At 41.7% G+C, this 25,652-nt stretch overlaps 1 protein-coding gene across 1 annotated transcript in view; it reads left to right on the top strand.

The window, feature by feature from the left end:
- TMC2 (transmembrane channel like 2) overlaps window positions 1-25,652 on the top strand; it is a 95,125-nt gene that overhangs the window by 48,825 nt on the left and 20,648 nt on the right. Inside the window, exons 7-13 of the mRNA XM_043883363.1 lie at window positions 219-325; window positions 5,345-5,443; window positions 9,275-9,417; window positions 11,915-12,062; window positions 17,436-17,624; window positions 21,552-21,731; window positions 23,805-23,954. Coding sequence (XP_043739298.1) covers window positions 219-325; window positions 5,345-5,443; window positions 9,275-9,417; window positions 11,915-12,062; window positions 17,436-17,624; window positions 21,552-21,731; window positions 23,805-23,954 — 1,016 coding nt within the window. The remainder of the gene's footprint in view (window positions 1-218; window positions 326-5,344; window positions 5,444-9,274; window positions 9,418-11,914; window positions 12,063-17,435; window positions 17,625-21,551; window positions 21,732-23,804; window positions 23,955-25,652) is intronic.

Below are 25,652 nucleotides of genomic sequence, written 5' to 3'. Positions count from 1 at the left end.
TTTGGACTAGTTAGACCAGAATTTAAATTGTGCTTCTTCATTTTCTGATTGTAGGAACTTAGGCAAATCAGTTAAGTCCTTTTTATTTGGAGAGAAAAAAAAGAGATGTGTGTTCCACAGACTGACATGAAAATTGCATCCATCACCCACATATAGTGCTTGGCAGTGTTACCATCCTCCTCCTGCAACACTTATACCCGCCATCGTCTTCTCTTCAGGTCACTTTGGTTCTTCGGTGGCATCATATTTCATCTTCCTCCGATGGATGTATGGAGTTAACCTTGTCCTTTTTGGCTTAATATTTGGTCTAGTCATAATCCCAGAGGTAAGAAAAGAACTGCCTATAACTTTGGATAGTGTTATGAGGCTTATCATGACTTCCATCTTCATTTATATGAAACAAATACTCTGTTTTACAAAGAATCCATCATTTGTTTTTAACTCAATGCTCACATCAATTGCCCAGAGAACCCAGTACGTAGAACCAGAATACTTGCACGTCTGAATGAATATGTGGCCCCTACATTTTTCTACCTTTTATTTTACTTTGAGATTAGTCAAGAATTAATACTTCAGTGAGGTATTTTCTTTTACCCTGGAAAAAAAGAGAAATAGAATGCATTACATTATAATTTATTAGCCCAAAGAAACACTGCATTTGAATAGCACTCCTCACTGTTCTCCCAGATACAATCTTATTATGGATGTGGGTAGATCCTTACCTATAAATGAGTAATAGAGAGACAAAAAATGAACAAATGACCTGTGAAAATCTGCATGATAAACTTGTGGTGAATGAGATCCCAGGTTTCCAGAGTGTTGTCCTCGGACCTTTTCCAGGGGTGACTGTGTCCACTAGCCCTAAGCACAGTAATTGCTATAGTCCTGTCTGAACCTCCTGGCACTAGTGCTGGGTACACCAGCGGATTTACCTCTACAGCTTAGAGGGTAACGATATTTATGAATTTAGTAGTTTTTCCTTCCAGATTTATTAACTGGCTCACACACTAGTAAAGTAATGCTCAAAATTCTCCAAGCCAGGCTTCAGCAATACATGAACCGTGAACTTCCAGATGTTCAAGCTGGTTTTAGAAAAGGCAGAGGAACCAGAGATCAAATTGCCAACATCTGCTGGATCATCAAAAAAACAAGAGAGTTCCAGAAAAACATCTATTTCTGCTTTATTGACTATGCCAAAGCCTTTGACTGTGTGGAGCACAATAAACTGTGGAAAATTCTGAAAGAGATGGGCATACCAGACCACCTGACCTGCCTCTTGAGAAACCTGTACGCAGGTCAGGAAACAACAGTTAGAACTGCACATGGAACAACAGACTGGTTCCAAATAGGAAAAGGAGTACATCAAGGCTGTATATTGTCACCCTGCTTATTTAACTTATATGCAGAGTAAATCATGAGAAACGCTGGGGTGGAAGAAGCACAAGCTGGAATCAAGATTGCCAGGAGAAATATCAATAACCTCAGACATGCAGATGACACCACCCTTATGGCAGAAAGTGAAGAGGAACTAAAAAGCCTCTTGATGAAAGTGAAAGAGGAGAGTGAAAAAGTTGGCTTAAAGCTCAACATTCAGAGAACTAAGATCATGGCATCTGGTCCCATCTCTTCATGGCAAATAGATGGGGAAACAGTGGAAACAGTGGCAGACTTTATTTTGGGGGGCTCCAAAATCACTGCAGATGGTGATTGCAACCATGAATTAAAAGACGCTTACTCCTTGGGAGGAAAGTTATGACCAACCTAGATAGCATATTAAAAGTAGAGACATTACTTTGCCAACAAAGGTCCATCTAGTCAAGGCTATGGTTTTTCCAGTGGTCATGTATGGATGTGAAAGTTGGACTGTGAAGAAAGCTGAGTGCCGAAGAATTGATGCTTTTGAACTGTGGTGTTGGAGAAGACTCTTGAGAGTCCCTTGGACTGCAAGGAGATCCAGCCAGTCCATCCTAAAGGAGATCAGTCCTGGGTGTTCATTGGAAGGACTGATGCTGAAGCTGAAACTCCAATACTTTGGCCATCTCATGCGAAGAGTTGACTCACTGGAGAAGACCCTGAAGCTGGGAGGGATTGGGGGCAGGAGGAGAAGGGGATGGCTGGATGGCATCACCGACTCGATGGACATGAGTTTGAGTAAATTGCAGGAGTTGGTGATGGACAGGGAGGCCTGGCATGCTGGAATTCATGGGGTCGCAAAGAGTCGGACACGACTGAGCAACTGAACTGAACTGAACTGATGATAGGTTACTGATTCCTACTTTATTATAAATAATTCCATGAAAATATTAGAGTCAATTCTATCTGTAGTCACACCCTTGGAAAACTTTCCTGAATATCTATTTTTCATGAAATTAAAAAACTTCCACAGAATGTGAATTAAATCAAATTAGTTAGAAAAGGCTGAGGATCTATTATAATAGTATTAATACTTGGTAGCAAAGGAGTGTTATATTACTTACAAAACCATTGAATTCTTTTCTACGTTACCTAAAGAGTGCACACCTGGAAATCAAGGATTACGAGTCAGTCCACTTTGTCCTGTAACCTTAAGCCATTGTCACTCTCCCATACAAAGAGAAGGATTTTAACCTTCTGGTAAATGTATGCAAATGCTCATGAAATAAATCTGGTTCTCTTCAAGTGGAAAATATTGTCAGAAGTTAAGTTTCACTTCTCCTCTCCATAACCTAGGAAGTGAGAGTTTTCTGCAGCAGTCAGTGAAGAATTTTATCTTCACAGACTCTGCTTTTTTCCTGAGAGTTCTTGATTCCAAACAGATTTACTCCCATGAGAAGAGAGTACATTTAAATGCTGTAAACCTATGAGACATCACTAGAGTTTTCCTATACAATGGTCCAAGAAGGCTGTGTGTTCGTGCACCCCAATGTTCATCGCAGCACTGTTTATAACTGCCAGGACATGGAAGCAACCTAGATGCCCATCAGCAGATGAATGGATAAGGAAGCTGTGGTACATATACACCATGGAATATTACTCAGCCATTAAAAAGAATTCATTTGAACCAGTCCTAATGAGATGGATGAAGCTGGAGCCCATTATACAGAGTGAAGTAAGCCAGAAAGATAAAGAACATTACAGCATACTAACACATATATATGGAATTTAGAAAGGTGATAACGATAACCCTATATGCAAAACCGAAAAAGAGACACAGATGTACAGAACAGACTTTTGAACTTTGTGGGAGAATGTGAGGGTGGGATATTTCAAAAGAACAGCATGTATACTATCTATGGTGAAACAGATCACCAGCCCAGGTGGGATGCATGAGACAAGTGCTCGGGCCTGGTGCACTGGGAAGACCCAGAGGAATCGGGTGGAGAGGGAGGTGGGAGGGGGGATCGGGATTGGGAATACATGTAAATCCATGGCTGATTCATATCAATGTATGACAAAACCCACTGGAAAAAAAAAATAATAATAAAAAAAAAAAAGAAGGCTGTGTGTTAAGGAAGATGAATAATTTAAAAATTACTGAGGGCGTCTGCTGCGCTCTCTGTTCTTCGTCGTCTGCTCTCTGCTCCTCATCCGATGTCGTCTCAACCCTGGAATCAGAATTTACTACTGTATGTGATTTGCGTGATCAGACGCTACAGAATGAATCTTGGTGGAGGGGTCCCTGCTGGGGCTCCAAGAGAACCACGTGTCGACAGGCAAAACCTTCAGCTTCCTGACCTCTGGAGCTCACTGTTGGCAGCAAACAGGCATTGAATGGGCCATGATGGATCCAGGATTGGGAGAGAATTTGGCCAGAGCCCTGTGTACATCAGGGCCCTATGTAGGTTGATGGCGGCCTGATTTCAGTTTGTTTCAGTTTTGTAACAGGAATTTCAGCTGTGGAGTCATGCAAGGCCTCTTGAGAAAGATGTACGTTTACTTCTGAGAGCATAAAGGTTTAGGTTGTTGTGTAACCTGAGTGTCCAGAGGTGAAAAGCTTGTGGCTCTTTTGAAGAATGAAGTATTATATTAAATTTTGGTTATTAAGTTTTTAACTGTAGCCTTCCTGTCTGGAGAAATAAAATAAAATCCTTTAAATGAAAAAATAAATAAATAAATAAAAATAAAAATTACTGAGGATTTATTTTTCTCAAAAAAACCTTACATCTTGTATAATTTATGTAAATTAAAATAATTTATAAGTATTTCATATCCAGTGGACATTTGTTTGAAAAAAATGAAAATTTAGTGATTGGTGCTTTCCAGTGAAGAAGGCAAGACCTTAACTGTCCAGGCAAGAGCACCTTGATTTGATTGGCAGGTGTTTAGGAAGCTGTACTGGAATAGGATGGAAGAAAGAAGAGAGAGAGACAGGGAAAGAATAGAACAGAGAGGACTTGATGACAGGTTGGACAACCACAGTTGAGAATGTGGGGTATCTCAAAATGCCCTCAATTAGGGTAGTGGGTCCGTCTAGTCAAAGCTATGGTTTCTCCAGTAGTCATGTTTGGATGTGAGAGCTGGACTATAAAGAAAGCTGAGCACTGAAGAATTGATGCTTTTGAATTGTGGTGCTGGAGAAGACTCTTGTAAGTCCCTTGGACTGCAAGGAGACCAAACCAGTCCATTCTAAAGGAAATCAGTGCTGAATACTCATTGGAAATACTGTTGCTGAAGCTGAAACTCCAATACTTTGGCCCCCTAATGCAAAGAGCTGACTCACTGGAAAAGACACTGATGCTGGGAAAAATTGAGGGCAGGAGGAGAAGGGGGCGACACGGGATGAGATGGTTGGATGGCATCACTGACTCAGTGGACATGAGTTTGAGCAAACTCCAGGAGATAGTGAAGGACAGTTTCCCGGCACACTCCAGTCCATAGGGTCTCAAAGAATGGGACAGAACTTAGTGAAAGAACAACAACAACAAAGAGCTTGAAATACTCTCATTAATCCAACAATACGGGATTTAAAAATTGGTTTAGGGTACATACATGTGATTAGGTATTTTGAAGTCATTTTATTTTGAAAAATACCATATGCCATAAGGAATTGGTCATAAAATAATATTAAGCTAAATAACCAAGCTAAAACATACATAAAACTCAGAAACTTTGAAAGAAAATACATGAATATCTATCAGCCATCTTTAAGATGACTGTGAAAGTGATAGGTAATATTTTGAACACTCTTGTATACTTTTTCACATTTTCTACAATGAGTATATACTATTTTAAATCAAGAAAGTGATTAATGTTATTTTTTTAATGAGTGTTCCTGCTCTGAGAAGGAATTTAACCCACTGTGTGCACATTTCTGTGTGTTTGTATCTCCTCCACATGTAATTGTGTCATTCTGTCCCAACACAAGGTGCTAATGGGCATGCCCTATGGAAGTATTCCCAGAAAGACGGTGCCTCGGGCTGAGGAAGAAAAAGCCATGGATTTTTCTGTTCTTTGGGATTTTGAGGTACCATTGCCAATGTGCACAATGTTGTGATTGTGGTTAAGTGTGAAATGTTTAATTATTGGAAAGGCAGTGCTTCAACCGGTGGGATCCTGGCACTGTGCAAAATAAGCCAGCCAACCATGTCCACCTAGGTCCCCTTCATGGGTCTTTCCATCACACATTCTGATGGGCACAAGTTCCCCACGAGGTCACTGCTCCCCCCATTCTGCCAGATCTATGTAAGGCAATCTCGCAGGATGGTTTTATCTCACTGTAACCCAGTAAGACCCCAGTGCTATTGCCAGTCCAACCTTTCCCCAAGCTTCACTTGACATCTTCAACTAAGTATCAAATTTGCTTCTCAAATTCAACAGCTATCCAACCAAACTCACATCACCTTTTCTCATCTCTTTTATGGGAACCACCGGTCGTCCAGTCATTCAAGTCTGAAACCTGAAAGTCATCCCACATTTTTCTGTCACCACTACCACCCCTCACATCCAACGGATCAGTAAATCTGAGCCTGTCTACTAAATATTTCTTAGTCTCCTTTTCTCTTTCCCTTGGACCTCTGCTCCAAATAACACTGTACCAAGGTCACTGTCAGAATCCCAGCCTTTTCTTGGCTCCTCATACCTCCATTCCCTCTGCTGCCAGGGACCTTTCTAAAATACAAACCTGACCCTGTGACTCCCCATCGTCGATATTCATTCATTCCCATTCCCAGTTGGAATAAAACCAAGTGTTCTGAATTGGGTTTACAAAAGAATTGTTCATGACCCAGTTGCCCTCTACCTTGCCAGTCCCAGGTCTGTCTAAGACCTCATATTTCATGCCCCAGTATTATCAACTTGGGGGAAAGTCCAGTGCCCCGTGCCTTTGCTCAGGGTCCTGTGCCCATCCCTCCCTCAGAAAAGTGTGAAAGTGCATTGGAGTATTTTTTTCAAGTTATTTGGAAAGGAGTGTTCCAAATAATTACTATACCACTAAGAATTGCATACTATTGCTACTACATGCGGGTTTCCCTGGTGGCTCAGCATTAAAGAATCCACCTGCAATGCAGGAGACCCGGGTTTGATCCCTGGGTCAGGAAGATCCTCTGGAGAAGGAAATAGCAACCCACTCCAGTATTCTTGCCTGGGAAATCCCATAAACAGAGGAGCCTGGCAAGCTACAGTCCATGGGGTCACAAGAGTCAGACACAACTTTAGCAACTGAGCACACACACACACCGCCACCACTACTATATGCTGCTACTGAGAATTTCCTTATTCTTTTTTTAAAGATATTTACTTATTTATTCATTTGTTTATTTTTAACTACTCTGGGTCTTCCTTGTTGTGTGCAGTCTTTCTCTAGCTGCAGCAAATGGGGACTACTCTCTAGTTCTGGTGCCCAAGCTTCTTACTTGCGGTGGCTTCTCTTGTTAGCTCAGTTGGTAAAGAATCCGCCTGCAATGCAGGAGACCCCGGTTTGATTCCTGGGTCATAAAGATCCGCTGGAGAAGGGATAGGCTACCCACTCCAGTATTCTCGGGCTTCCCTGGTATCTCAGCTGGTAAAGAATCCACCTGCAATGAGGGAGACCTGGGTTCGATCCCTGGGTTGGGAAGATCCCCTGGAGAAGGAAAAGTGTTCTGGCCAGGAGAATTCCATGGACTGTATTAGTCCATGGAGTTGCAAAGAGTTGGACATGACTGAGCAACTTCCACTCTCTTGTTGCAGAGCGCGAGCTCCAGGCACATAGGCTCAGCAGTTGTGGTGCGCAGACTTAGTTGCCCCAAAACATGTGGAATCTTCCCAGACCAGAATCTAATCCACATCCCCTGCATTGGCAGGAGGAGTCTTAACAACTGGACCACCAGGAAAGCCCTTCTTTAGTCTTTATTTCACCCAAGATCCCTTGTTGAAATGTCCCATCCACCCCAAACCAATAATTTATTCAGCAATAATCCTATATTGTATTTGTTGTTGCTGCTGCCAAGGATAAATTTATTTTTCAAGTAAAAATTGAAATTTTGGAAAACTTACATCCATCACCATGACAATGGCAGTTTCTCAATAGTTAAATACTTTTCTGATGAGATCAATGGAGATGTTAACAATGTGATTTTTAGGAGTCCAATGGTTAAGACTCTGCCTCCACTGCAGGGGGCACGGGTTCAATCCCTGGTCAGGAAACTAAAGATCCACATGCCATGTGGCACAGCCAAAGCTAAAACAAAAGAGAAAACTGTGTTGACATTTGGCGTATGTTCATAACTTAGTGAACTTTCCAGATGACCAGTACAAAATGATATGTCAGTGAAAGATCCCACATCTTGATAGTAAAAGATAGAGCAATTGATTTTTTAAAACTTTATATTTTGAGATAACTTTAAACTTATAGAAGAGTTGCATAAATAGTACAGAGAGTTCCCATATACTGCTCACCCATTCACCTTATGATACCCATAGAACAATCATCAAAACTAAGAAATTAATCTTCATCCAGTATTGTTAACTGAAATACTGTATTTATTTGGATTTCACCATTTTTCCACTAATGTTCTTTTTCTGTCCCAGGACCCAATTCAAAATCTCATATTGATTTGTCAAGTCTCTTTACTCTCCTCCAACCTGTGACTGTTCTCTATCTTTCAGTGACCTTGACACATTTGAATAGCTGATCAGTTGTTGGGAAATGCCCCTGAATTTGGGTTTGTCTGATGTTCTCTCATGATCGTATTAAGGTTATGCATCATTGGGAAGGATACCACAGAGGTAGCATGACTTTCTCAGGGTGTCAAATCAGGGTTACATTATGGTTAGCTCTTGGTTAAAGTGGTATCTGCCAGAGTTCTCTGCTGTAAAGTGAGTATTTTTCCCTTTTCAATTACTTAGTATTGGGGAGAGAGCAATGGATCTTAAGGTATAAAAAGTTCATTATATGATTCATATTCCACATGATCACTAACTTTTAGGAACTAGTTATGGGGTTGAGGTAAAATATCAAAGAAGAAATAGTCACAAGTATATGAAAAATACTATTAAAACTTGGCTCCTCTCTCCAACTACACATCTGTGTGAAGCCAGAATAATCCCATGTTTTATGTTCAGCAAAGATATAAAAGAAGTGCTGAAATTCTAAGTGAATATTATACCTAAATAACTACACCTAAAAAGTGTGCTAATTACACTTAAAGTCAATTATGTGCTTGTGCTTCTGTGCTTAGTCACTCAGTCATGTCTGACTCTTTGCAACCCCATGGATTGTAGCCCACCAGGCTCTCTTGTCCATGGGGATTCTCCAAGCAAGAATATTGGAGTGGCTTGCCATGCCCTCCTCCAGGAAGGTAAATTATACCCAGAACCAAACTGAAATTAAAACTCAGGTTAGATTGTGAGCTTTATCACACAGTTTTCTTTAGAAGTTTTGAGACACTGAGAAAGTTCATGGACTTCCATCTAGTTCCAGAGTGTTAAATTAAGACCCTGGGCACAGGAGGCAGAGCAGAGGGGAACTTGGAGTGGTATGTGCAGGTGCACACACACACACACACACACATCCCTTATCCTTGACTTATCCCAAATGTTGACCATAATCCCCTCCCCATTCTGTATCTCGGTATATTCTGTACTCAGTGTGATGGAGAAATAGAAGGGGAAAGGAAAGAGGGGAGAGTGGAGACCTGCACAGACTCTGGAGCAAACCAGGGGAGTGAAGGGAAGAACAAGAATGTCCAGAGCCCTTCCTTCCTCCCCTCCAGCTCCTGTCATACCTCTGAGAAAGAAACCCCAGGTCAGACAGGAGGGTCTGATGACTGTCACTCTAAGCTCACTAACTCAGGGCATTTGCTTTGCTGACGCCCAGGGCTACATCAAGTATTCTGCTCTCTTCTATGGCTACTACAACAACCAGAGGACCATCGGGTGGCTGAGGTACAGGTTGCCCATGGCTTACTTCATGGTGGGGGTCAGCGTGTTCGGCTACAGTCTGATGATCGTCATTAGATCGTAAGTATGATTATTTCATTTACAGGCATTTAATCTTCCCACAAACAGCCCACTCCTATGGTCACACTGTGCCTACTTAGCTTCTTCTCAGGGATTTAGAGAGAAAACAAGGAAACAAGTAAAGCAAATACAGATTGTCATATGCGGCATGAAAGATATATACAGGTTAATGTGGGAAGTTCTGGAAAATGGGATAGACACTCCTTTAGAAGAAGCTGGCACATCACTTTAGACAAAGCAAGAGCATGTGCAAAGGCCCTGAGGCAGTGAATATCCTACTGGGCCCCTAAAGTGGTCAAAAAACCAATGTAGGTCTTCCCTAGTGACTAAATGGTAAAAAAAAAAAATCTGTCTGCCAGTTCAAGAAGCACAGATTTGATCTCTGATCCAGGAATATCCTACAGGATATGAAGCCCATGTGCCACAACTATTGAACCTGCACTCCAGACCCTGGAAGCCACAACGACTGAAGCCTGCATGCCCTAGCCCCCATGCTCCACAAGAGAAACCACTGCAATTGCAGCAAAGAGTAATCCCTGCTGTCCACAACCAGAGAAAGCCCACATAGCAATGAAGACTCAGAACAGCCATAAGTAAATAAATAGAAATGATTAAAATCTTAAGAAAACAAAACAAAACAGTATGGCTTGAAGGGGGAACATGGTACCTGGTAAGGAAATGCTGGAGAAGTTTTCGAGGCCTGTTTCTGTTTTGTCAGAGCCTGGCTTCCTCAGAAAAACCCTCTGCTGTAAGCTCACTTACAAAGATACAACAATGAGGCTAAACCAACGTCTATGGCAGTGACTAACGTTGGTGTCCTCTCCCACCCCAACTCTGCTTTTCTCTGTGGTCAGAAATGGCACTTTAATAAGTTTGTGCCCCATAATTCATATTCTCTGAAGAAAAAAGCTTGGCTTACCCCCCGGATTGCCTTCTTCTAAGTCAGGGGGTCCCAGTCAGCACAGGCTGTGCAGGATGGGGCACAGTCTGTGCACAGACCTGACCACCAGGCCCCCCTTCAGCAGGGCCACCGGAGGTCACATTTCCTGGAGGAGCAGAGCAGCTCTGTGTGCAGCAGAAGCAGAGTGCCCTTTAGGCACAGCCAGAACCCCCGCAAGGCGATGGGCGGGCCCAGCTGGGTTTTCTATCTCATGCACTCAGAGGAAAATGCTGCTGTTCATGAGAGTCTATCTGGCATGAGACAGTGACCACTGCGTGACATGTGGCTACCCAGCTCTATCAAGCAAAAGGAAAAAAAAACAAGGGGGCAGGCGAGACAGGTTTGGTTTTATTCTTAGCCCTGACATTGTTACATTTTTCCCAGCAAAGTATTAGGATATGGAATGTTTCCCTGTTAAACCAAAAAGCTAACTAAGGCAACCAGGCCCCTGAAACAGCAAATCCCAAAAGCCAACACATCAGACAGAGTCAGAGAGATGCAAACCCCCCCATTGCATCTGATGGAGCCCCTGCCTGGGATTCTGTGGTTCTCCCAGGGTGGATCTCCAGGAAGCACAAAGAGAGAATGAGGAGAGGGAGGATGAAATACGGGGTTGCTAAGGTAGGTCCAAGGTACTTTCCTCCAAGCTTGCTTAAGAAAAGGATGTGTGCATGATCTGATTGCAATACCAACTGCCTCAGGGCTCATTGAATTTTATATCAGAAAAAAATATAATTTTTATCCAAGAAAATAGATGAATTAGCAGGGGATGTTCTTGAATTTATGGTTGCTAGGGGGAAGAATGAGGGGAAGGGATAGTTAGGGAGATAGACATCTACACACTGCTATATTTAAAACAGATAACCAACAAGGAACAAGTATACAGCACAGAGAAGTCTGCTCACTGTTATATGGCAGCCTGGATGGGAGGAGAGTTTGAGGGAGAATGGATACATGTATATGTATATATATGGCTGAGGCCCTTTGCTATTCACCTGAAACTATCACCATATTTTTAATCGGCTGTACCCCAAGGAAAGTGAAAGTGAAAGTTGCTCAGTTGCATCCAACTCTTTGTGACTCCATGTCACAAAGACTCTGTACAGTCCATGGAATTTTCCAGGCCAGAATACTGGAGTGGGTAGCCTTTCCCTTCTCCAGGGGTCGTCCCAACCCAATAGAATACCCCGACAGAAAAGTTTAAAAATAAAAAAAATACACGTCCAAAGAAGTAATGGCAATAAATTAAAAAAAAAAAAGGAGGGGATGTTCTCTGTGAGAAGAGTTCTAAAACATCGGCAAGTGAGTCAAGTCACAAGAAATCAGACGTCAGGGTACAAAACATGGTTGTGTCCTGTACCCATGCTGGTTTCTTGTTATCCAACTGATACCATGTATGCTCACAGGGCACTCTGACTTTGAGGGGATGGTGCTCTGGCTGTCAGTAGCCTGACTCAAATCCGTCTCAGCTCTTTTCCTTCACTGGACATCTGCCACCTGTGCCCAAGACTGGGCTGACACAGAGCAGACCTAACAACAGCCGTCTGTGCCCAACAGGATGGCCAGCAACAACCAGGGCAGCACAAGCGAGGGGGAGAGTGACAACTTCACCTTCAGCTTCAAGATGTTCACCAGCTGGGACTACCTGATTGGGAATTCAGACACGGCTGACAACAAATACGCCTCCATCACCACCAGCTTCAAGGTAGTCACCTCAGGGCCGGTCCACTTCCTGGGGAACTCTGAGTCCCTCCGGTCACTGGGAGAGTTCTCCGAGATGGGGCATGGGAAATAAGGTCCCCAACTCATTTGTGATAAGAGCTTTCCCAGAAGTGGGAGCCTAGCTCTCAAGCCTTCAAGAAAGAATGCTCATGAGTGGTACCCACCATCCGTTCCTTAATATGGTTGAGAATCATGGATGCTGGGTCCTGCCTCTTTCCTCTCAGAACTGCTTTCTGCTGGAGGAAGTGAAAGGACTCACTTGGGGCAGCTGTTCTCAACTTTTCCACATATTTGCATGATCTGAGGAGCTTTAAAAAATCTTCTGGGCCCCACCCCCAGAGATTCTCATATAATTGGTCTAGGGTGGGGTCCTGGCATTGACTTTTTTAAAAACTTCCCCAGGCAATTAGAACATCCACAGAGAGTTGAGAACCCTGATTTGGGGATGTGGGAATAAAGGAATCAGTTAAATGTATAATTCCACACTTAATTATCTCATTAATTTGCTCACAAGAGAGATGTGAGGTGGCCTACAGAATATAGAACAAAAACAAGCCTGAGGGTAAGCAGCTGGAATGAAGGGGGAAGCACTGCACATCTTAGTTTTTCCCTCCATGACTGTATATACCACTCAGGGTTCTTTACTTTTAATTGAAGTATATTTGATTTACAACATTGTGTTAGTTTCTGTTGTACAGCAAAGTGATTCAATTATACATATATATTCATTTTCATATTCTTTTCCATTATAGGTTATTACAAGATATTGAATATGGTTCCCTGTGCTATACAGTAGGACCTTGTTGTTTATGTATTTTATATACAATAGTAGTTTGCATCTACTAGTTCCAAACTCCTAATTTATCCATCTGCTCTCTCCTTTAGTAAACATAAGTTTGTTTCTAAGTCTGTGCGTCGTTTCTGTTTTGTGAAAAAAAAGTTTATTTGTACCACTTTTTAGACTCCACATATAAACAATATCATGACATTTGTCTGTCTCTGACTTACTTCACTTACTATGAGAGTCTCTGGATCCATCCATGTTGCCGCAAATGGCACTATTTCATTCTTTTTTATGGGTTTTTAAATTTTCATCCTTTTTAATGTATAATTTTCCATATGTACCCCATCTTCTTTATTCATTCATCTGTGAATGGACTCAGGTTGCTTCCTTGTCTTTGCTATTGTAAATAGTGCTGCTTTGAACATTGGGATGCTTATATCTTTTAGAATTAGAGTTTTCATCTTTTCCAAATATGTGCCCAGGAGTGGGAATCCTGGATCATGTGGTAGTTCTACTTTTAGTTTTACTGTTCTCCATAGTGACAGTTTCCCAGGTAGCGCTAGTAAAGAACTCGCCTGCCAATGCAGGAGACATAAGAGATGTGGGTTTGATCCCTGGGTCAGGAAGAGCCCCTGGAGGAGGACATGGCCACCCACTCCAGTATTCTTGCCTGGAGAATCCCTAGGACAGAGGAGCCTGGAGGGCTGCAGTCCATAGACTCACGAAGAGTCGGACATGACTGAAATAACTTAGCATGCATGCATATAGTGGCTGCAACCACTTACATTCCCACCGACAGTGTAGGAGGGTTCCCTTTTCTCCACACCCTCTCCAAAATTTGTTATTTTCTCCCATTCTGTAGGTTGTCTTTTTGTTTTGTTTTTTTTATGGTTTCCTTTGCTGTGCAAAAGCTTGTAAGTTTGATTAGGCCCCATTTATTTATTTTTGTTTTGTTATTTTTATTGCCTGAAGAGAAGGAAGGAGATTTTTCAATCAACTAACAGTTATTGTGTTCAGATTCAGCTTCAACTAACTCATCAGGCAGTTAAAATACATTACTGCACACAGTTCTCACAACATGTGCCCTGTTATATAAGTATATTATTTTGGTTTTTAACATATTCAGAGGAGAAGCCTCCTCCTTCCTAGATATTCAAAGTGCTTCATACACATTGACCTGCTTTGCCTCTCTCTAGTAGTCCTGGAGGAAAGGTCAAAACCCCTGTTGACCCCTACCCTGCCCTTAGATGCTCCGTCACAGCTCCCCATTGCTGAGAAGGACAGGAGAACTGAGCCAGCTCCCTGCTCCAACAACTGCCAAGCCTAGAGGACGCTGGGGCTCATGACTCAAGCCCTGTTCCTGGTGGGTGTACCTTCCTTCTGCAAGCAACAACTGGTATGGGAAGCAGTCCATTCTCCTCCCAGAAGGGCCAAGAGAGTGGAGAGGGAAGAAGACAAGACCATCAAGCACTGCTGTGGTGTAGACCTGACCCCTGTAAAGTCCTGGAGTAACAAAGTCTGACTGATCAGAAGCATTGGACTGATCAAAAGCATTGGACTATCAAGAACTCTGAATGGTTTCAAAGAAGACATACAGATGGCCAGCAGGCACATAAAAAGGTATTCAACATTGCTAATTATTCAGTTCAGTTCAATTCAGTCGCTCAGTCGTGTCCGACTCTTTGCAACCCCATGAATCGCAGCACGCCAGGCCTCCCTGTCCATCACAAACTCCCGCAATTTACTCAAACTCATGTCCATCGAGTTGGTGATGCCATCCAGCCGTCTCATCCTCTGTCGTCCCCTTCTCCTCCTGCCCCAAATCCCTCCCAGCATCAGGGTCTTTTCCAACAAGTCAACTCTTCTCCTGAGGTGGCCAAAGTATTAGAGTTTCAGCTTCAGCATCAGTCCTTCCAATGAACACCCAGGACTGATCTCCTTTAGGATGGACTGGCTGGATCTCCTTGCAGCCCAAGGGACTCTCAAGAGTCTTCTCCAACACCACACTTCAAAAGCATCAATTTTTCGGCGCTCAGCTTTCTTTACAGTCCAACTCTCACATCCATACGTGACCGCTGGAAAAACCATAGCCTTGACCAGACGGACCTTTGTTGGCAAAGTAATGTCTATCAAAACTACAATGAGGTGTCACCTCACACCAGTTAGAGTGGCCATCATGAAAAAATCTACAAATAACAAATGCTGGAGAGGGTATGGAGAAAAGGGAACCCTCCTTCACTGTTGGTGGGAATGTAAGTTGGTATAGCCACTACTGAAAACAGTATAGATGTTCCTCAGAAAACTAAAAGTAGAATTATGATATGATCCAGCATCCCATTCCTGGCCATATAGCCAGACAAAACTATAATTCAAAAAGATACATGCATTACTATATTCATAGAAGCACTAGTCACATTAGCCAATAGATGTACTATAATGTGTATATATATATATATATACACACACACACATACTACTTAGTCATAAAAAAGAATTAAATAATGCCATTTGCAGCAACATGGATGCAACTAGAGATTACCATACTAAGTAAAGTCAGAAAGAGAAAGACAAATACCATATGAGACCTCTTATATGTGGAGTCTAAAATATGACACAAATGAACCTATCTATGAAACAGAAACAGACTCACAGACATGGAGAACAGACTTGGGGTTCCAAGGGGGAGGGGGCTGAGGGAGGGGGGTAGAGTAGGGGTTCAGGTTTAGTAGATGTAAGCTTTTATATATGGAATAGATAAACAACAAGGTCCTACTGTATAGCCTAGAGAACTATAATCAATATCCTGTGATAAACAAGAATGGAAAGAATGTTTTTTTAAAAAAGAATGAATAGATATATAACTGAATCACTTTGCTGTGCAGTAGTAATTGACACAACATTGTAGATTATATTCAACTTAAAAAACGTAAAGAAAGATCTCCTTCCAGGACTTTTGTGTCCAGGGGACCTCGTTTTTCCACCCTGATTCTGCCACATACTAATTGTGCCACATTCTAGTTTCACATACTATAAAAAATGTACTAATGCAGGATATAAGTTTAATAATAAAAAATACATTGTATTTGTTTACACTAGCAGCAAACAATTAGAAAGTAATTTCATTCCATTTATAATAAAATGACATGAAGTACAATAAAATGACATAAAGTAATTCCAAGGAATAGATTTCGCACACACACACAAATGTGCAAAGCTGCCTACACCAAAAAGTACAAAACATTGCTGAAAGGAATTAATAAACTCTAAGTAAATGGAGAAATATACCATGCACATGGATTAGAACAGGGATCAGCAAACTATAGCCCAGGGTCCAAATCCAGCCTGCTGTCTATTTTTATAAATTAGATTTTATTGAAATAGAGTCATGCCTATTTATTATATATTATCTATAGTTGCTACAGCAATACAGTTAAGTAGTTATGAGAGACACCATGTGACCTGCAAAACCAAAACTATTTACTTTCTGATTTTTTATAGAAAAAAGTTTGGTCAGAACTTTTTTTATAGAAAAAGCCAGTCCCTGGCTTAGAAGACTCGATATTTTTAAGATTCAGTTTTACTCTATTTGATCTGTAGATTTAAAATAATCCCAATGGGTTAGAAAAATCTCCGTGGGCATTAGTATCTATAATGTGGGTAATAAAGGTAACTACTATTGGTTTGTTGTTGGGATTAAGAAGAATAATGCATGGAAAGCATTTAGCACTGCAGCTGACATACAGTAAGTTTCCAATAAATCGAAGCTTTTGTCATTACATGTACCAAAAGAGCAGTAACAACAAAAAATGTAATTTTTTAAGATTCCTCTTTTTCCTTCCAGTTTTATTGAAATACAATTGAAAGACAGCACTGTATAAGTTTATGGTGTACAGCATAATGCTTTTGACTTACATCATGAAATGATTAACACAATCAGTTTAGTGAACATCCATCATCTCATACAGATACAAAATTAAACAAAAAATTTTTCCTTGTAATGAGAACTTAGGATTTACTCTCTTAACAACTTTCATATATAATATACAGTAGTGTTAATTAGGTTCATCATGTTGTACTTTGGGACTTCTTTATCTTATAACTATAAGTTTGTATCTCTTGACTACCTTCATCCAGTTCTCTCTCTGCCTACCCAACTCCTACCTCTGGTAACCACAAATCTGATCTCTTTTTCTATAAGTTTGTTTGTTTAAATATAACTTACCTACAGTTCAGTGTTATTTCTTGTTGTACGGCATAGTGATTCGATATTTCTATACAATTCAAAGTGGTCACCATGGTAAGTCTAGTTATAATATGTCACCAAAGATATTTGTACATTTTGTACATTTGTATACTTCATGCTCATGACTCACTTATTTTGCAAGTGGAAGTTTATGCCTCTTAATCTCCCTCACCTATACAAAATATATTTTCTTAAAGAAAAGAACTAACTCCCCACAAGGCAGCAGTGCTCTCTACCACCCCAATGATTTAGTTTCTGAAAATATAAAAAGTAGTCATCTCAGGAACCGATGATTCCTTGTTATTCACATCTCATTTTCACACATCCAGGAGTCAATAGTGGATGAACAAGAGAGTAACAAAGAAGAAAATGTCCATCTGACAAGATTTCTCCGTGTCCTGGCCAACTTTCTCATCATCTGCTGCTTGTGTGGAAGTGGGTACCTCATTTACTTTGTGGTGAAGCGATCCCAGGAATTTTCCAAAATGCAGAATGTCAGCTGGTATGAAAGAAATGAGGTAAGATGGTATACTGCTGAAGTGAATATCCTGAAATTACCCTGTTCCTATGCCATTCGGCTGAATTATTGAATTCTGGACTATGGGACTTATTTTAAAAAGTGAAGTTACACTGCTTTCAAGTCACGTAATATGAACATCTTGAACAGTCACCTGTTATTAGGCTTTCATAGCTGGATAAAGCTGGATTCAATTAACATGTCAGTCAGCTAGATAGCCAGTTGTCTTAACATGAATTTTTTAAAAAGATGATCCTTTCCTCAGGTCTCTACAGTGCTGTAGATCATAAGTCAGTTGTCTAGTACTGCATGGGTGTAATTTCTGTTCCACTGCTCTATTTGTCTATTCCTGTACCAATAATGTATTGATAAACTGTGACTCTATAGTATATCTTGATACCTGATAGATTGAGTTCTTTCATCAAGATTCACAATAAAACACATTAAGGTTTTATTGTGATTGTATTGAATCTATAAATCTCTCTCAGGAATTGACATCTGTGGTAGTTGGCAAAAATGGCTACAAGTTCTTCCCATCCTTATATGCACATTTTTTTGCAATGTGATTTTATGGCCCCACCCATGAAGAGGTAAAATCTGTTTCCCAATCCCTTGCCTTAGTCAATGAAACAATAACAACCATGATACAGTTCAGTTCAGTTCAGTTGCTCAGTCGTGACCGACTCTTTGCAACCCCATGGGCTGCAGCACGCCAGACCTTCCTATCCATCACCAACTCCCACAGTTTACTCAAACTTGTGTCCATTGAGTCACTGATACCATCCAACCATCTCATCCTCTGTCGTCCCCTTCTCCTCCCGCCTTCACTCTTTCCCAGCATCAGGGTCTTTTCCAATGAGTCACTTCTTCTCATCAAGTGGCCAAAGTATTGGAGTTTCAGCTTTAGCATCAGTCCTTCCAATGAATATTCAGGACTGACCTCCTTTAGGATGGACTGGTTTGATCTCCTTGCAGTCCGTGGAACTCTCAAGAGTCTTCTCCAACACCACAGTTCAAAAGTGTCAGTTCTTCAGCACTCAGCTTTCTTTATAGTCCAACTCTCACATCCATACATGACTACTGGAAAAACCATAGCCTTGACTAGATGGACCTTTGTTGGCAAAGTAATGTCTCTACTTTTAACATGCTGTCTACGTTGGTAATAACTTTCCTTCCAAGGAGTGAGCGTCTTTTAATTTCATGGCTGCAATCACCATCTGCAGTGATTTTGGAGCCCCAAAAAATAAAGTCCGTCACTGTTTCCACTGTTTCCCCATCTCTTTGCCATGAAGTGATGGAACCAGATGCCATGATCTTAGTTTTCTGAATATTGAGCTGTAGGCCAACTTTTTCATTCTCCTCTTTCACTTTCATCAAGAGACTCTTTAGTTCTTCTTCACTTTCTGCCATAAGGGTGGTGTCATCTGCATATCTGAGGTTATTGATATTTCTCCCAGCAATCTTTATTCTAGCTTGTGCTTCTTCCAACCCAGCATTTCTCATGATGTACTCTGCATACAAGTTAAATAAGCAGGGTGACAATATACAGCCTTGACGTACTCCTTTCCCTATTTGGAACCAGTCTGTTGTTCCATGTCCACTTCTAATTGTTGCTTCCTGATCTACATACAGATTTCTCAAGAGGCAGGTCAGGTGGTCTTATATTCCCATCTCTTTCAGAATTTTCCACAGTTTATTGTGATCCACACAGTCAAAGACTTTGGCATAGTTAATAAAGCAGAAATAGATGTTTTTCTGGAACTCTCTTGCTTTTTCGATGATCCAGAGGATGTTGGCAATTTGATCTCTGATTCCTCTGCCTTTTCTAAATCCAGCTTGAACATCTGGTATTTCATGGTTTACATATTGTTGAAGCCTGGCTTGCATAATTTTGAGCATTACTTTACTAGCATGTGAGATGAATGCAATTGTGTGGTAGTTTGAGCATTCTTTAGCATTGCCTTTCTTTGGGATTGGAATGAAAACTGACCTTTTCCAGTCCTGTGGCCACTGCTGAGTTTTCCAAATTTGCTGACATATGAGTGCAGCTCTTTCACAGCATCATCTTTTAGGATTTGAAATAGGTCAACTGGAATTTCATTACCTCCACTAGCTTTGTTCATAGTGATGCTTCCTAAGGCCCACTTGACTTCACACTCCAGGATGTCTGGCTCTAGGTGAGTAATCACACCATCGTGATTATCTGGGTCATGAAGATCTTTTTTGTACAGTTCTTGTGTGTATTCTTGCCACCTCTTCTTAATATCTTCTGCTTCTGTTAGGTCCATACCATTTCTGTCCTTTATTGAGTCCATCATTACAAGAAATGTCCCTTGGTATCTCTAATTTTCTTGAAGAGATCTCTAGTCTTTCCCTTTCTATTGTTTTCCTCCATTTCTTTGCACTGATCGCTGAGGAAGGCTTTCTTATCTCTCCTTACTATTCTTTGGAACTCTGCATTCAAATGGATATATCTTTCCTTTTCTCCTTTGCTTTTTGCTTCTCTTCTTTTCACAGCTACTTGTAAGGCCTCCTCAGACAGCCATTTTGCTTCTTTGCATTTTTTTTCTTGGGGATGGTCTTGATCCCTGTCTCCTGTACAATGTCACAAATCTCCATCCATAGTTCATCAGGCACTCTGTCTATCAGATCTAGTCCCTTAAATCTATTTCTCACTTCCACTATATAATCGTAAGGGATTTGATTTAGGTCATACCTGAATGGTCTAGTGGTTTTCCCTACTTTCTTCACTGTAAGTCTGAATTTGACAATAAGGAGTTCATGATCTGAGCCCCAGTCAGCTCCCAGTCTTGTTTTTGCTGACTATATAGAGCTTCTCCATCTTTGATTGCAAAGAATACAATCAGTCTGATTTCAGTATCGACCATCTGGTGATGTCCATGCGTAGAGTCTTCTCTTGTGTTGTTGGAAGAGGGTATTTGCTATGACCAGTGCATTCTCTTGGCAAAACGCTGTTAGCCTTTGCCCTGCTTTATTCTGTACTCCAAGGCCAAATTTGCCTGTTACTCCAGGTGTTTCTTGACTTCCTACTTTTGCATTCCAGTCCTCTATAATGAAAAGTACATCTTTTGGGGTGTTAGTTCTAGAAGGTCTTGTAGGTCTTCATAGAACCGTTCAACTTCAGCTTCTTCAGCATTAATGATTGGGGCATAGACTTGGATTGCCATGATACTGAATGGTTTGCCTTGGACATGAACAGAGATTATTCTGTCATTTTTGAGATTGCATCCAAGTACTGCATTTCAGACTCTTTTGTTGACTATGATGGCTACTCCATTTCTTCTAAGGGATTCTTGCCCACAGTGGTAGATATAATGGTCATCTGAGTTAAATTCACTCATTTCAGTCCATTTTAGTTCGCTGACTCCTAAAATGTCGACGTTCACTCTTGCCATCTCCTGTTTGACCACTTCCAATTTGCCTTGATTCATGGACCTAACATTCCATGTTCCTATGCAATATTGCTCTTTACAGCATTGGACCTTGCTTCCATCACCATGATATAAGCAGACTTGAAAAGTGCTTGTGTTTTGGAACTTGCTCTCTTGGGAACCTGAAATATCCCTCATGTGGATGATGCCAGGCTGACCTCCTAAATGATGACAGACACATGGCCCAATTTTCTCATCACCCTAGGTGATAGTAGATCCACCACCAGGTGTATAAGTGAAAACATCAGCCATCAGTTGACTATGGTAACAATCATTGTGACAAGCAGTCCCAGAGCATGTTGGTTCCTATGTCAGGGTCACACAGCAAGTTGTGGAGACCCCAGGTGGGGCATTTCTAGAGGCAGAGGAGGGGGCAGGCAACCCGGAGATGGAGATGAATGACCCTGGGAGCACAGAGATGGTGGACAAGCAAGTGACATTGATGACAAACTAGCCCAGCTCTCCTGACTTCCCAGGTAGAAATTGTGATGTCTCTGCTTGGGATGTTTTGTCCTCCTCTGTTTGAAACCATTGCCGCCCTGGAGAATTACCACCCACGCATTGGACTGAAGTGGCAGCTGGGGCGCATCTTTGCACTCTTCCTGGGAAACCTCTACACCTTTCTCTTGGCCCTGATGGATGACGTCCACCTGAAGGTAGAGACCACAAACTTCTTCCCAATTCCTAGTGTCCACCATGTTGCTTGTTTAAATATAATAATTTTCTTTTGTATGATTTATATTAAGTAAATTTTAGAAAGATCAGAAAAATTAAATGAAGAAAAAATGTTGCCAGATTCCTATGACCCAACTGTTAACATTTTGCTTCAGTTCTTTACTGTCTTTTTCTTAGGCTATCTTTTTTCACATCCTCCTCCTGTCATTTGATAACCTTAATATTTTGTATGCAGCCTTTCCAGTACTGTTTCTTAGCTGCCATATGTGTTTACCAGCTGACAAGTGTCCAATGAAATAATAAGTGATGGGTGAGTTACCCTTTCATCCCTGCTCACCAGTTATGGTGCACCCACCAAGTCAGGCCCTGGGGGTACAGCAGAGAGCAAGACACAGTTCTGTTCCAGGGGAGACAGACTCATTCATCACAGCACTCTGGGCCAGGTGCTTCAGTGGGGGTGAGTCCAGGGCAGTGGGACAGTGCTCAGGAGGGGCTGCAGACCCCACCATGAGGGATCTTAGCGGACACTGGAAAAAATCAGAGGGAAGAGCTTATGCAAATAGAGAACTGTGAGTTAGCTGAACAATAGCATGGAGGGCAGGAAGTGAAAGATGAAACTGGGGCAAGGGTCAGATGGTGATGCTCCTCTTTCCCATGCCTCCCTCCTCACGAATTTTCCTGAGATTAACAAGAAGCTGCTGGAAGATTCTAAGCATAGTAGTGACTAGATCTGGCCCTTGCCTACCCTCCATCTGCAGCCTGCATCTCTCACTTCCCTCCTACCCTAAAAAACTGCTTCACCCTTCCGAGCTCACATTTCCTCCTCTCTTGCCTCACTCTCCACTCTCCTCCCCTTGTTTGATGAGTTGAGTTATCCTCCTGCAGTTTGGCTCACATGTCCCCACCTCCAGGAATGGGCCCCATGGTCTGAAGTGGATTTCCTCAGTCCCCAGAGAAAATTTCCCATAGCTTTTATCACTCTGTTCTGCAAGTGTCTGTTTATCTCTGTCACTTACTGTTGGTCCTTTAATGGACCAGAACCTGGTGGTCCGGAGTCGACAATAAGAAAGTAAAAGAGAAAGAGGTTGATATTCCCTGGTTTATGCAGAGAACCAATAAAGCTCTTTGCTCAGAGCTTGCACTGCTTCACGTAGGCACCAGGCGCCCTCTCGAGGGGGTTAAGGCGAGAGGCTCTTAGAAGCCCGGGAAAGAAAGAGCTCAGCGGGCTTCCACGTTCCAAGGAATTAGCCTGAAAGAGAGAAAGAGAGAGAGAGAGAAAAGGAAAGAAAGACACGGGGACCCAAGCTCTGATGGAACAAAGGTGTTTTATTCAACATGGTGTGGGTATGTATACTGTCTTACAAGATAGCTATTCTCAGCAAAGATAAAGATTAAAATTCCAGACTTACAAAACATAAGGTGATCCATATTAAAGAGAGAGAGTTGTAAACAATCACTCTTACCATATGGTTCGTAAAAAGGAAGAGGGTACTTATCACTGTATAGAAAAACTAATGAAGGAAATGCATGGATTCCTCAGCCCGGGGAGAGGCTTGCCTCTCCTCTTAATTCCTGAATATTCAGGAATTAATAAGGAACAGAAGATTCATGACAGATCCAAAACAGCACACAGGAAGCCTCATGTTAGATGCTTCCTGACAACTTACTCCTAGACTGAGGAAGTGTAAGTGTCGCTTACTAGAGTGGCAATTTTCCGAGGTAAACCGTTCCCTCCTGTGTCACTCACGCGTCTCCATTGCCTTACATGCCCAGAATAAATTAACCTCTAAATAAGAATGAATACTTGGATGGATGAATAATAACTTAAAGAAGAAAAATTCCTGGAAAAGACCCAGGGACTTCAGCCAGTTGCCCCCCTCTTCTCTATAGACTCAAAGGCTGGGGAGGGCAGTTCTGGAGAGACCCTGTTAAGGGATAGGGCAGAGGCTAGATGGTAGGGTTGTGGCATATGCTGGCTTGAATTGTTCTTTCTGTAGAAACTGTTGGACCTTCCCTGGCTCTTTCCAACCCCACATCTCCATCTTCCCTTCTAGCTTTCTAATGAAGAGACGATAAAGAACATCACTCACTGGACTCTGTTTCACTACTACAACTCCTCAGCTTGGAATGAGAGTGGCCCCCGGCCCCCCCTGCACCCTGCAGATGTGCCCCGGGGTTCTTGCTGGGAGACGGCTGTGGGCATTGTGAGTAATCACACTTTCCTGAAAAGGTGGTCCCTATTCTCAGCTCTTTGTTATCCCTTCCCTGATGTTTCCATGTCTCCAAAATGTCAAGCCAGCATTTCCTAGAAAAGTTCCACTTCTTCACATTGCCCTTTTTTTCAGTGTCCCACACATTTCTGTGTGTCCTCCATCTGCCAATCTAATACCACTTGAATATATTTAGTTTTACTGCAGATTTCACTAAAAGCCTGAGGTTCTCCACCTGGAAATCATAAATAGATAATCCTAAAAACTGGGTACAGGATTTTCTGTGTATATGCATCTGTGCATTTTTCTGTAAAGAGAATTAAAGGTTTTCATTAGAAAGTCAGAAATTAACAACAACCATTTCCACTTACCCACTTTCACTACTGTCCTTTGTACTTACACAGTGCAGGTTTCTAAGGCTAGTGTTCTTTGCCTCCGTAGGCAGAAATCTGAAGTATTCACAGGTCACATAGGGATCAGCTGCCTTCTCCTCCTTGCATGGGGTTTCTATTCACCTGTCACCGTTGAATAATCGACTCCCCTAAAGCATTAGAAAATTATGTTTTTAACTGAGGGTAATGAAGTCCAGTGGAAGAGGGGATTACATCACACACTCTGACAAACACTGCCTACAGGCCCATCAACAGATATTTTCCTGCCGCAGAGTCTCGTTCCCACGGGGTCCTGGGGGATTTTATCTCTACTTGCTTCATGAAGGACTAAGACTCACCACTTCTCATCTCCTCTGGCCCAGATTCCCCCATTCTCATCAAATCCTCTTCATCTTTAATGTGAAGAGCAACTCACATTTATAAACCCATCATAGTTGTGTAACAGAGAAAGTCTTCACATGAGTAAAACCCACCTTCTTTGGAAGACAGAAGAGTTCATTACCCATGTGATTCCTTTGGAATATTCTGCTGTAGAATTTCTCTATTCCTACCTCATATCCTTGGAGGGCATCTCTCTTGACTTCCTCCCTGAATGCCCATCCACTGATTAAAGCTTGCTTCTTTCTGAGCTTGCTGGTGATGATAGGTTTGAAGTGTTATGCCCTGCTTACCTATGTTCATCTCCACCCCAGGCCCCAGAGCATCACCTTGCACAGATGTGGAGACCAAATACAAGTTGGTTTGTCTTTTACTTAAGAGCATTAGTATTGAGGAAAAACCGTAAAAACTCATCAGCTGTTCATCCAGCAAACATTTATTAATCATCTTGGAAGAAATGAATAAAGCAGGCCCTATGCCCCTGGGAACTCCAAGTCTTTTGGATGTCTTGAAAGTTTTAATGATGTCTGGTAGATCTTTTCAACTTTTTTAAAAATTAATAAATTATATGTACTTTGCAAAGCAGAGAAAACTTTGTTTCTTTGCTTTGAGCTCTTCTTCCATGTGCCTCTGTAAAAAAAACCTAGATTATTTTCTCTACATACCAAAAAGAAAAAATTCAATCAGCAAGGGTGAAGAATGTCAGCAGCTGTCCCCAAGGACAGTAGTCAGATTCAGTCTTAGTTGGTACAGATGGTACTTCAGAGCAGGTGGGGGAAGCAAGGAGTAAGCCTTCAGATCTTTCATTTGTGCAATAGTGCCGATAGCTACCAAATACTGGGTGTTGCCAACTGCCAGGAAATTTGTATGTATAATCACTAAGCTTCCCAATAACCTTGCAAGGTTAATGTCAACATCAAAA

Source organism: Cervus elaphus, chromosome 23 (genome assembly GCF_910594005.1).
Source record: "Cervus elaphus chromosome 23, mCerEla1.1, whole genome shotgun sequence".
In the NCBI taxonomy this organism is placed as follows: Eukaryota; Metazoa; Chordata; class Mammalia; order Artiodactyla; family Cervidae; genus Cervus; species Cervus elaphus.
This window is presented reverse-complemented; position numbering and strand designations above follow the sequence as displayed.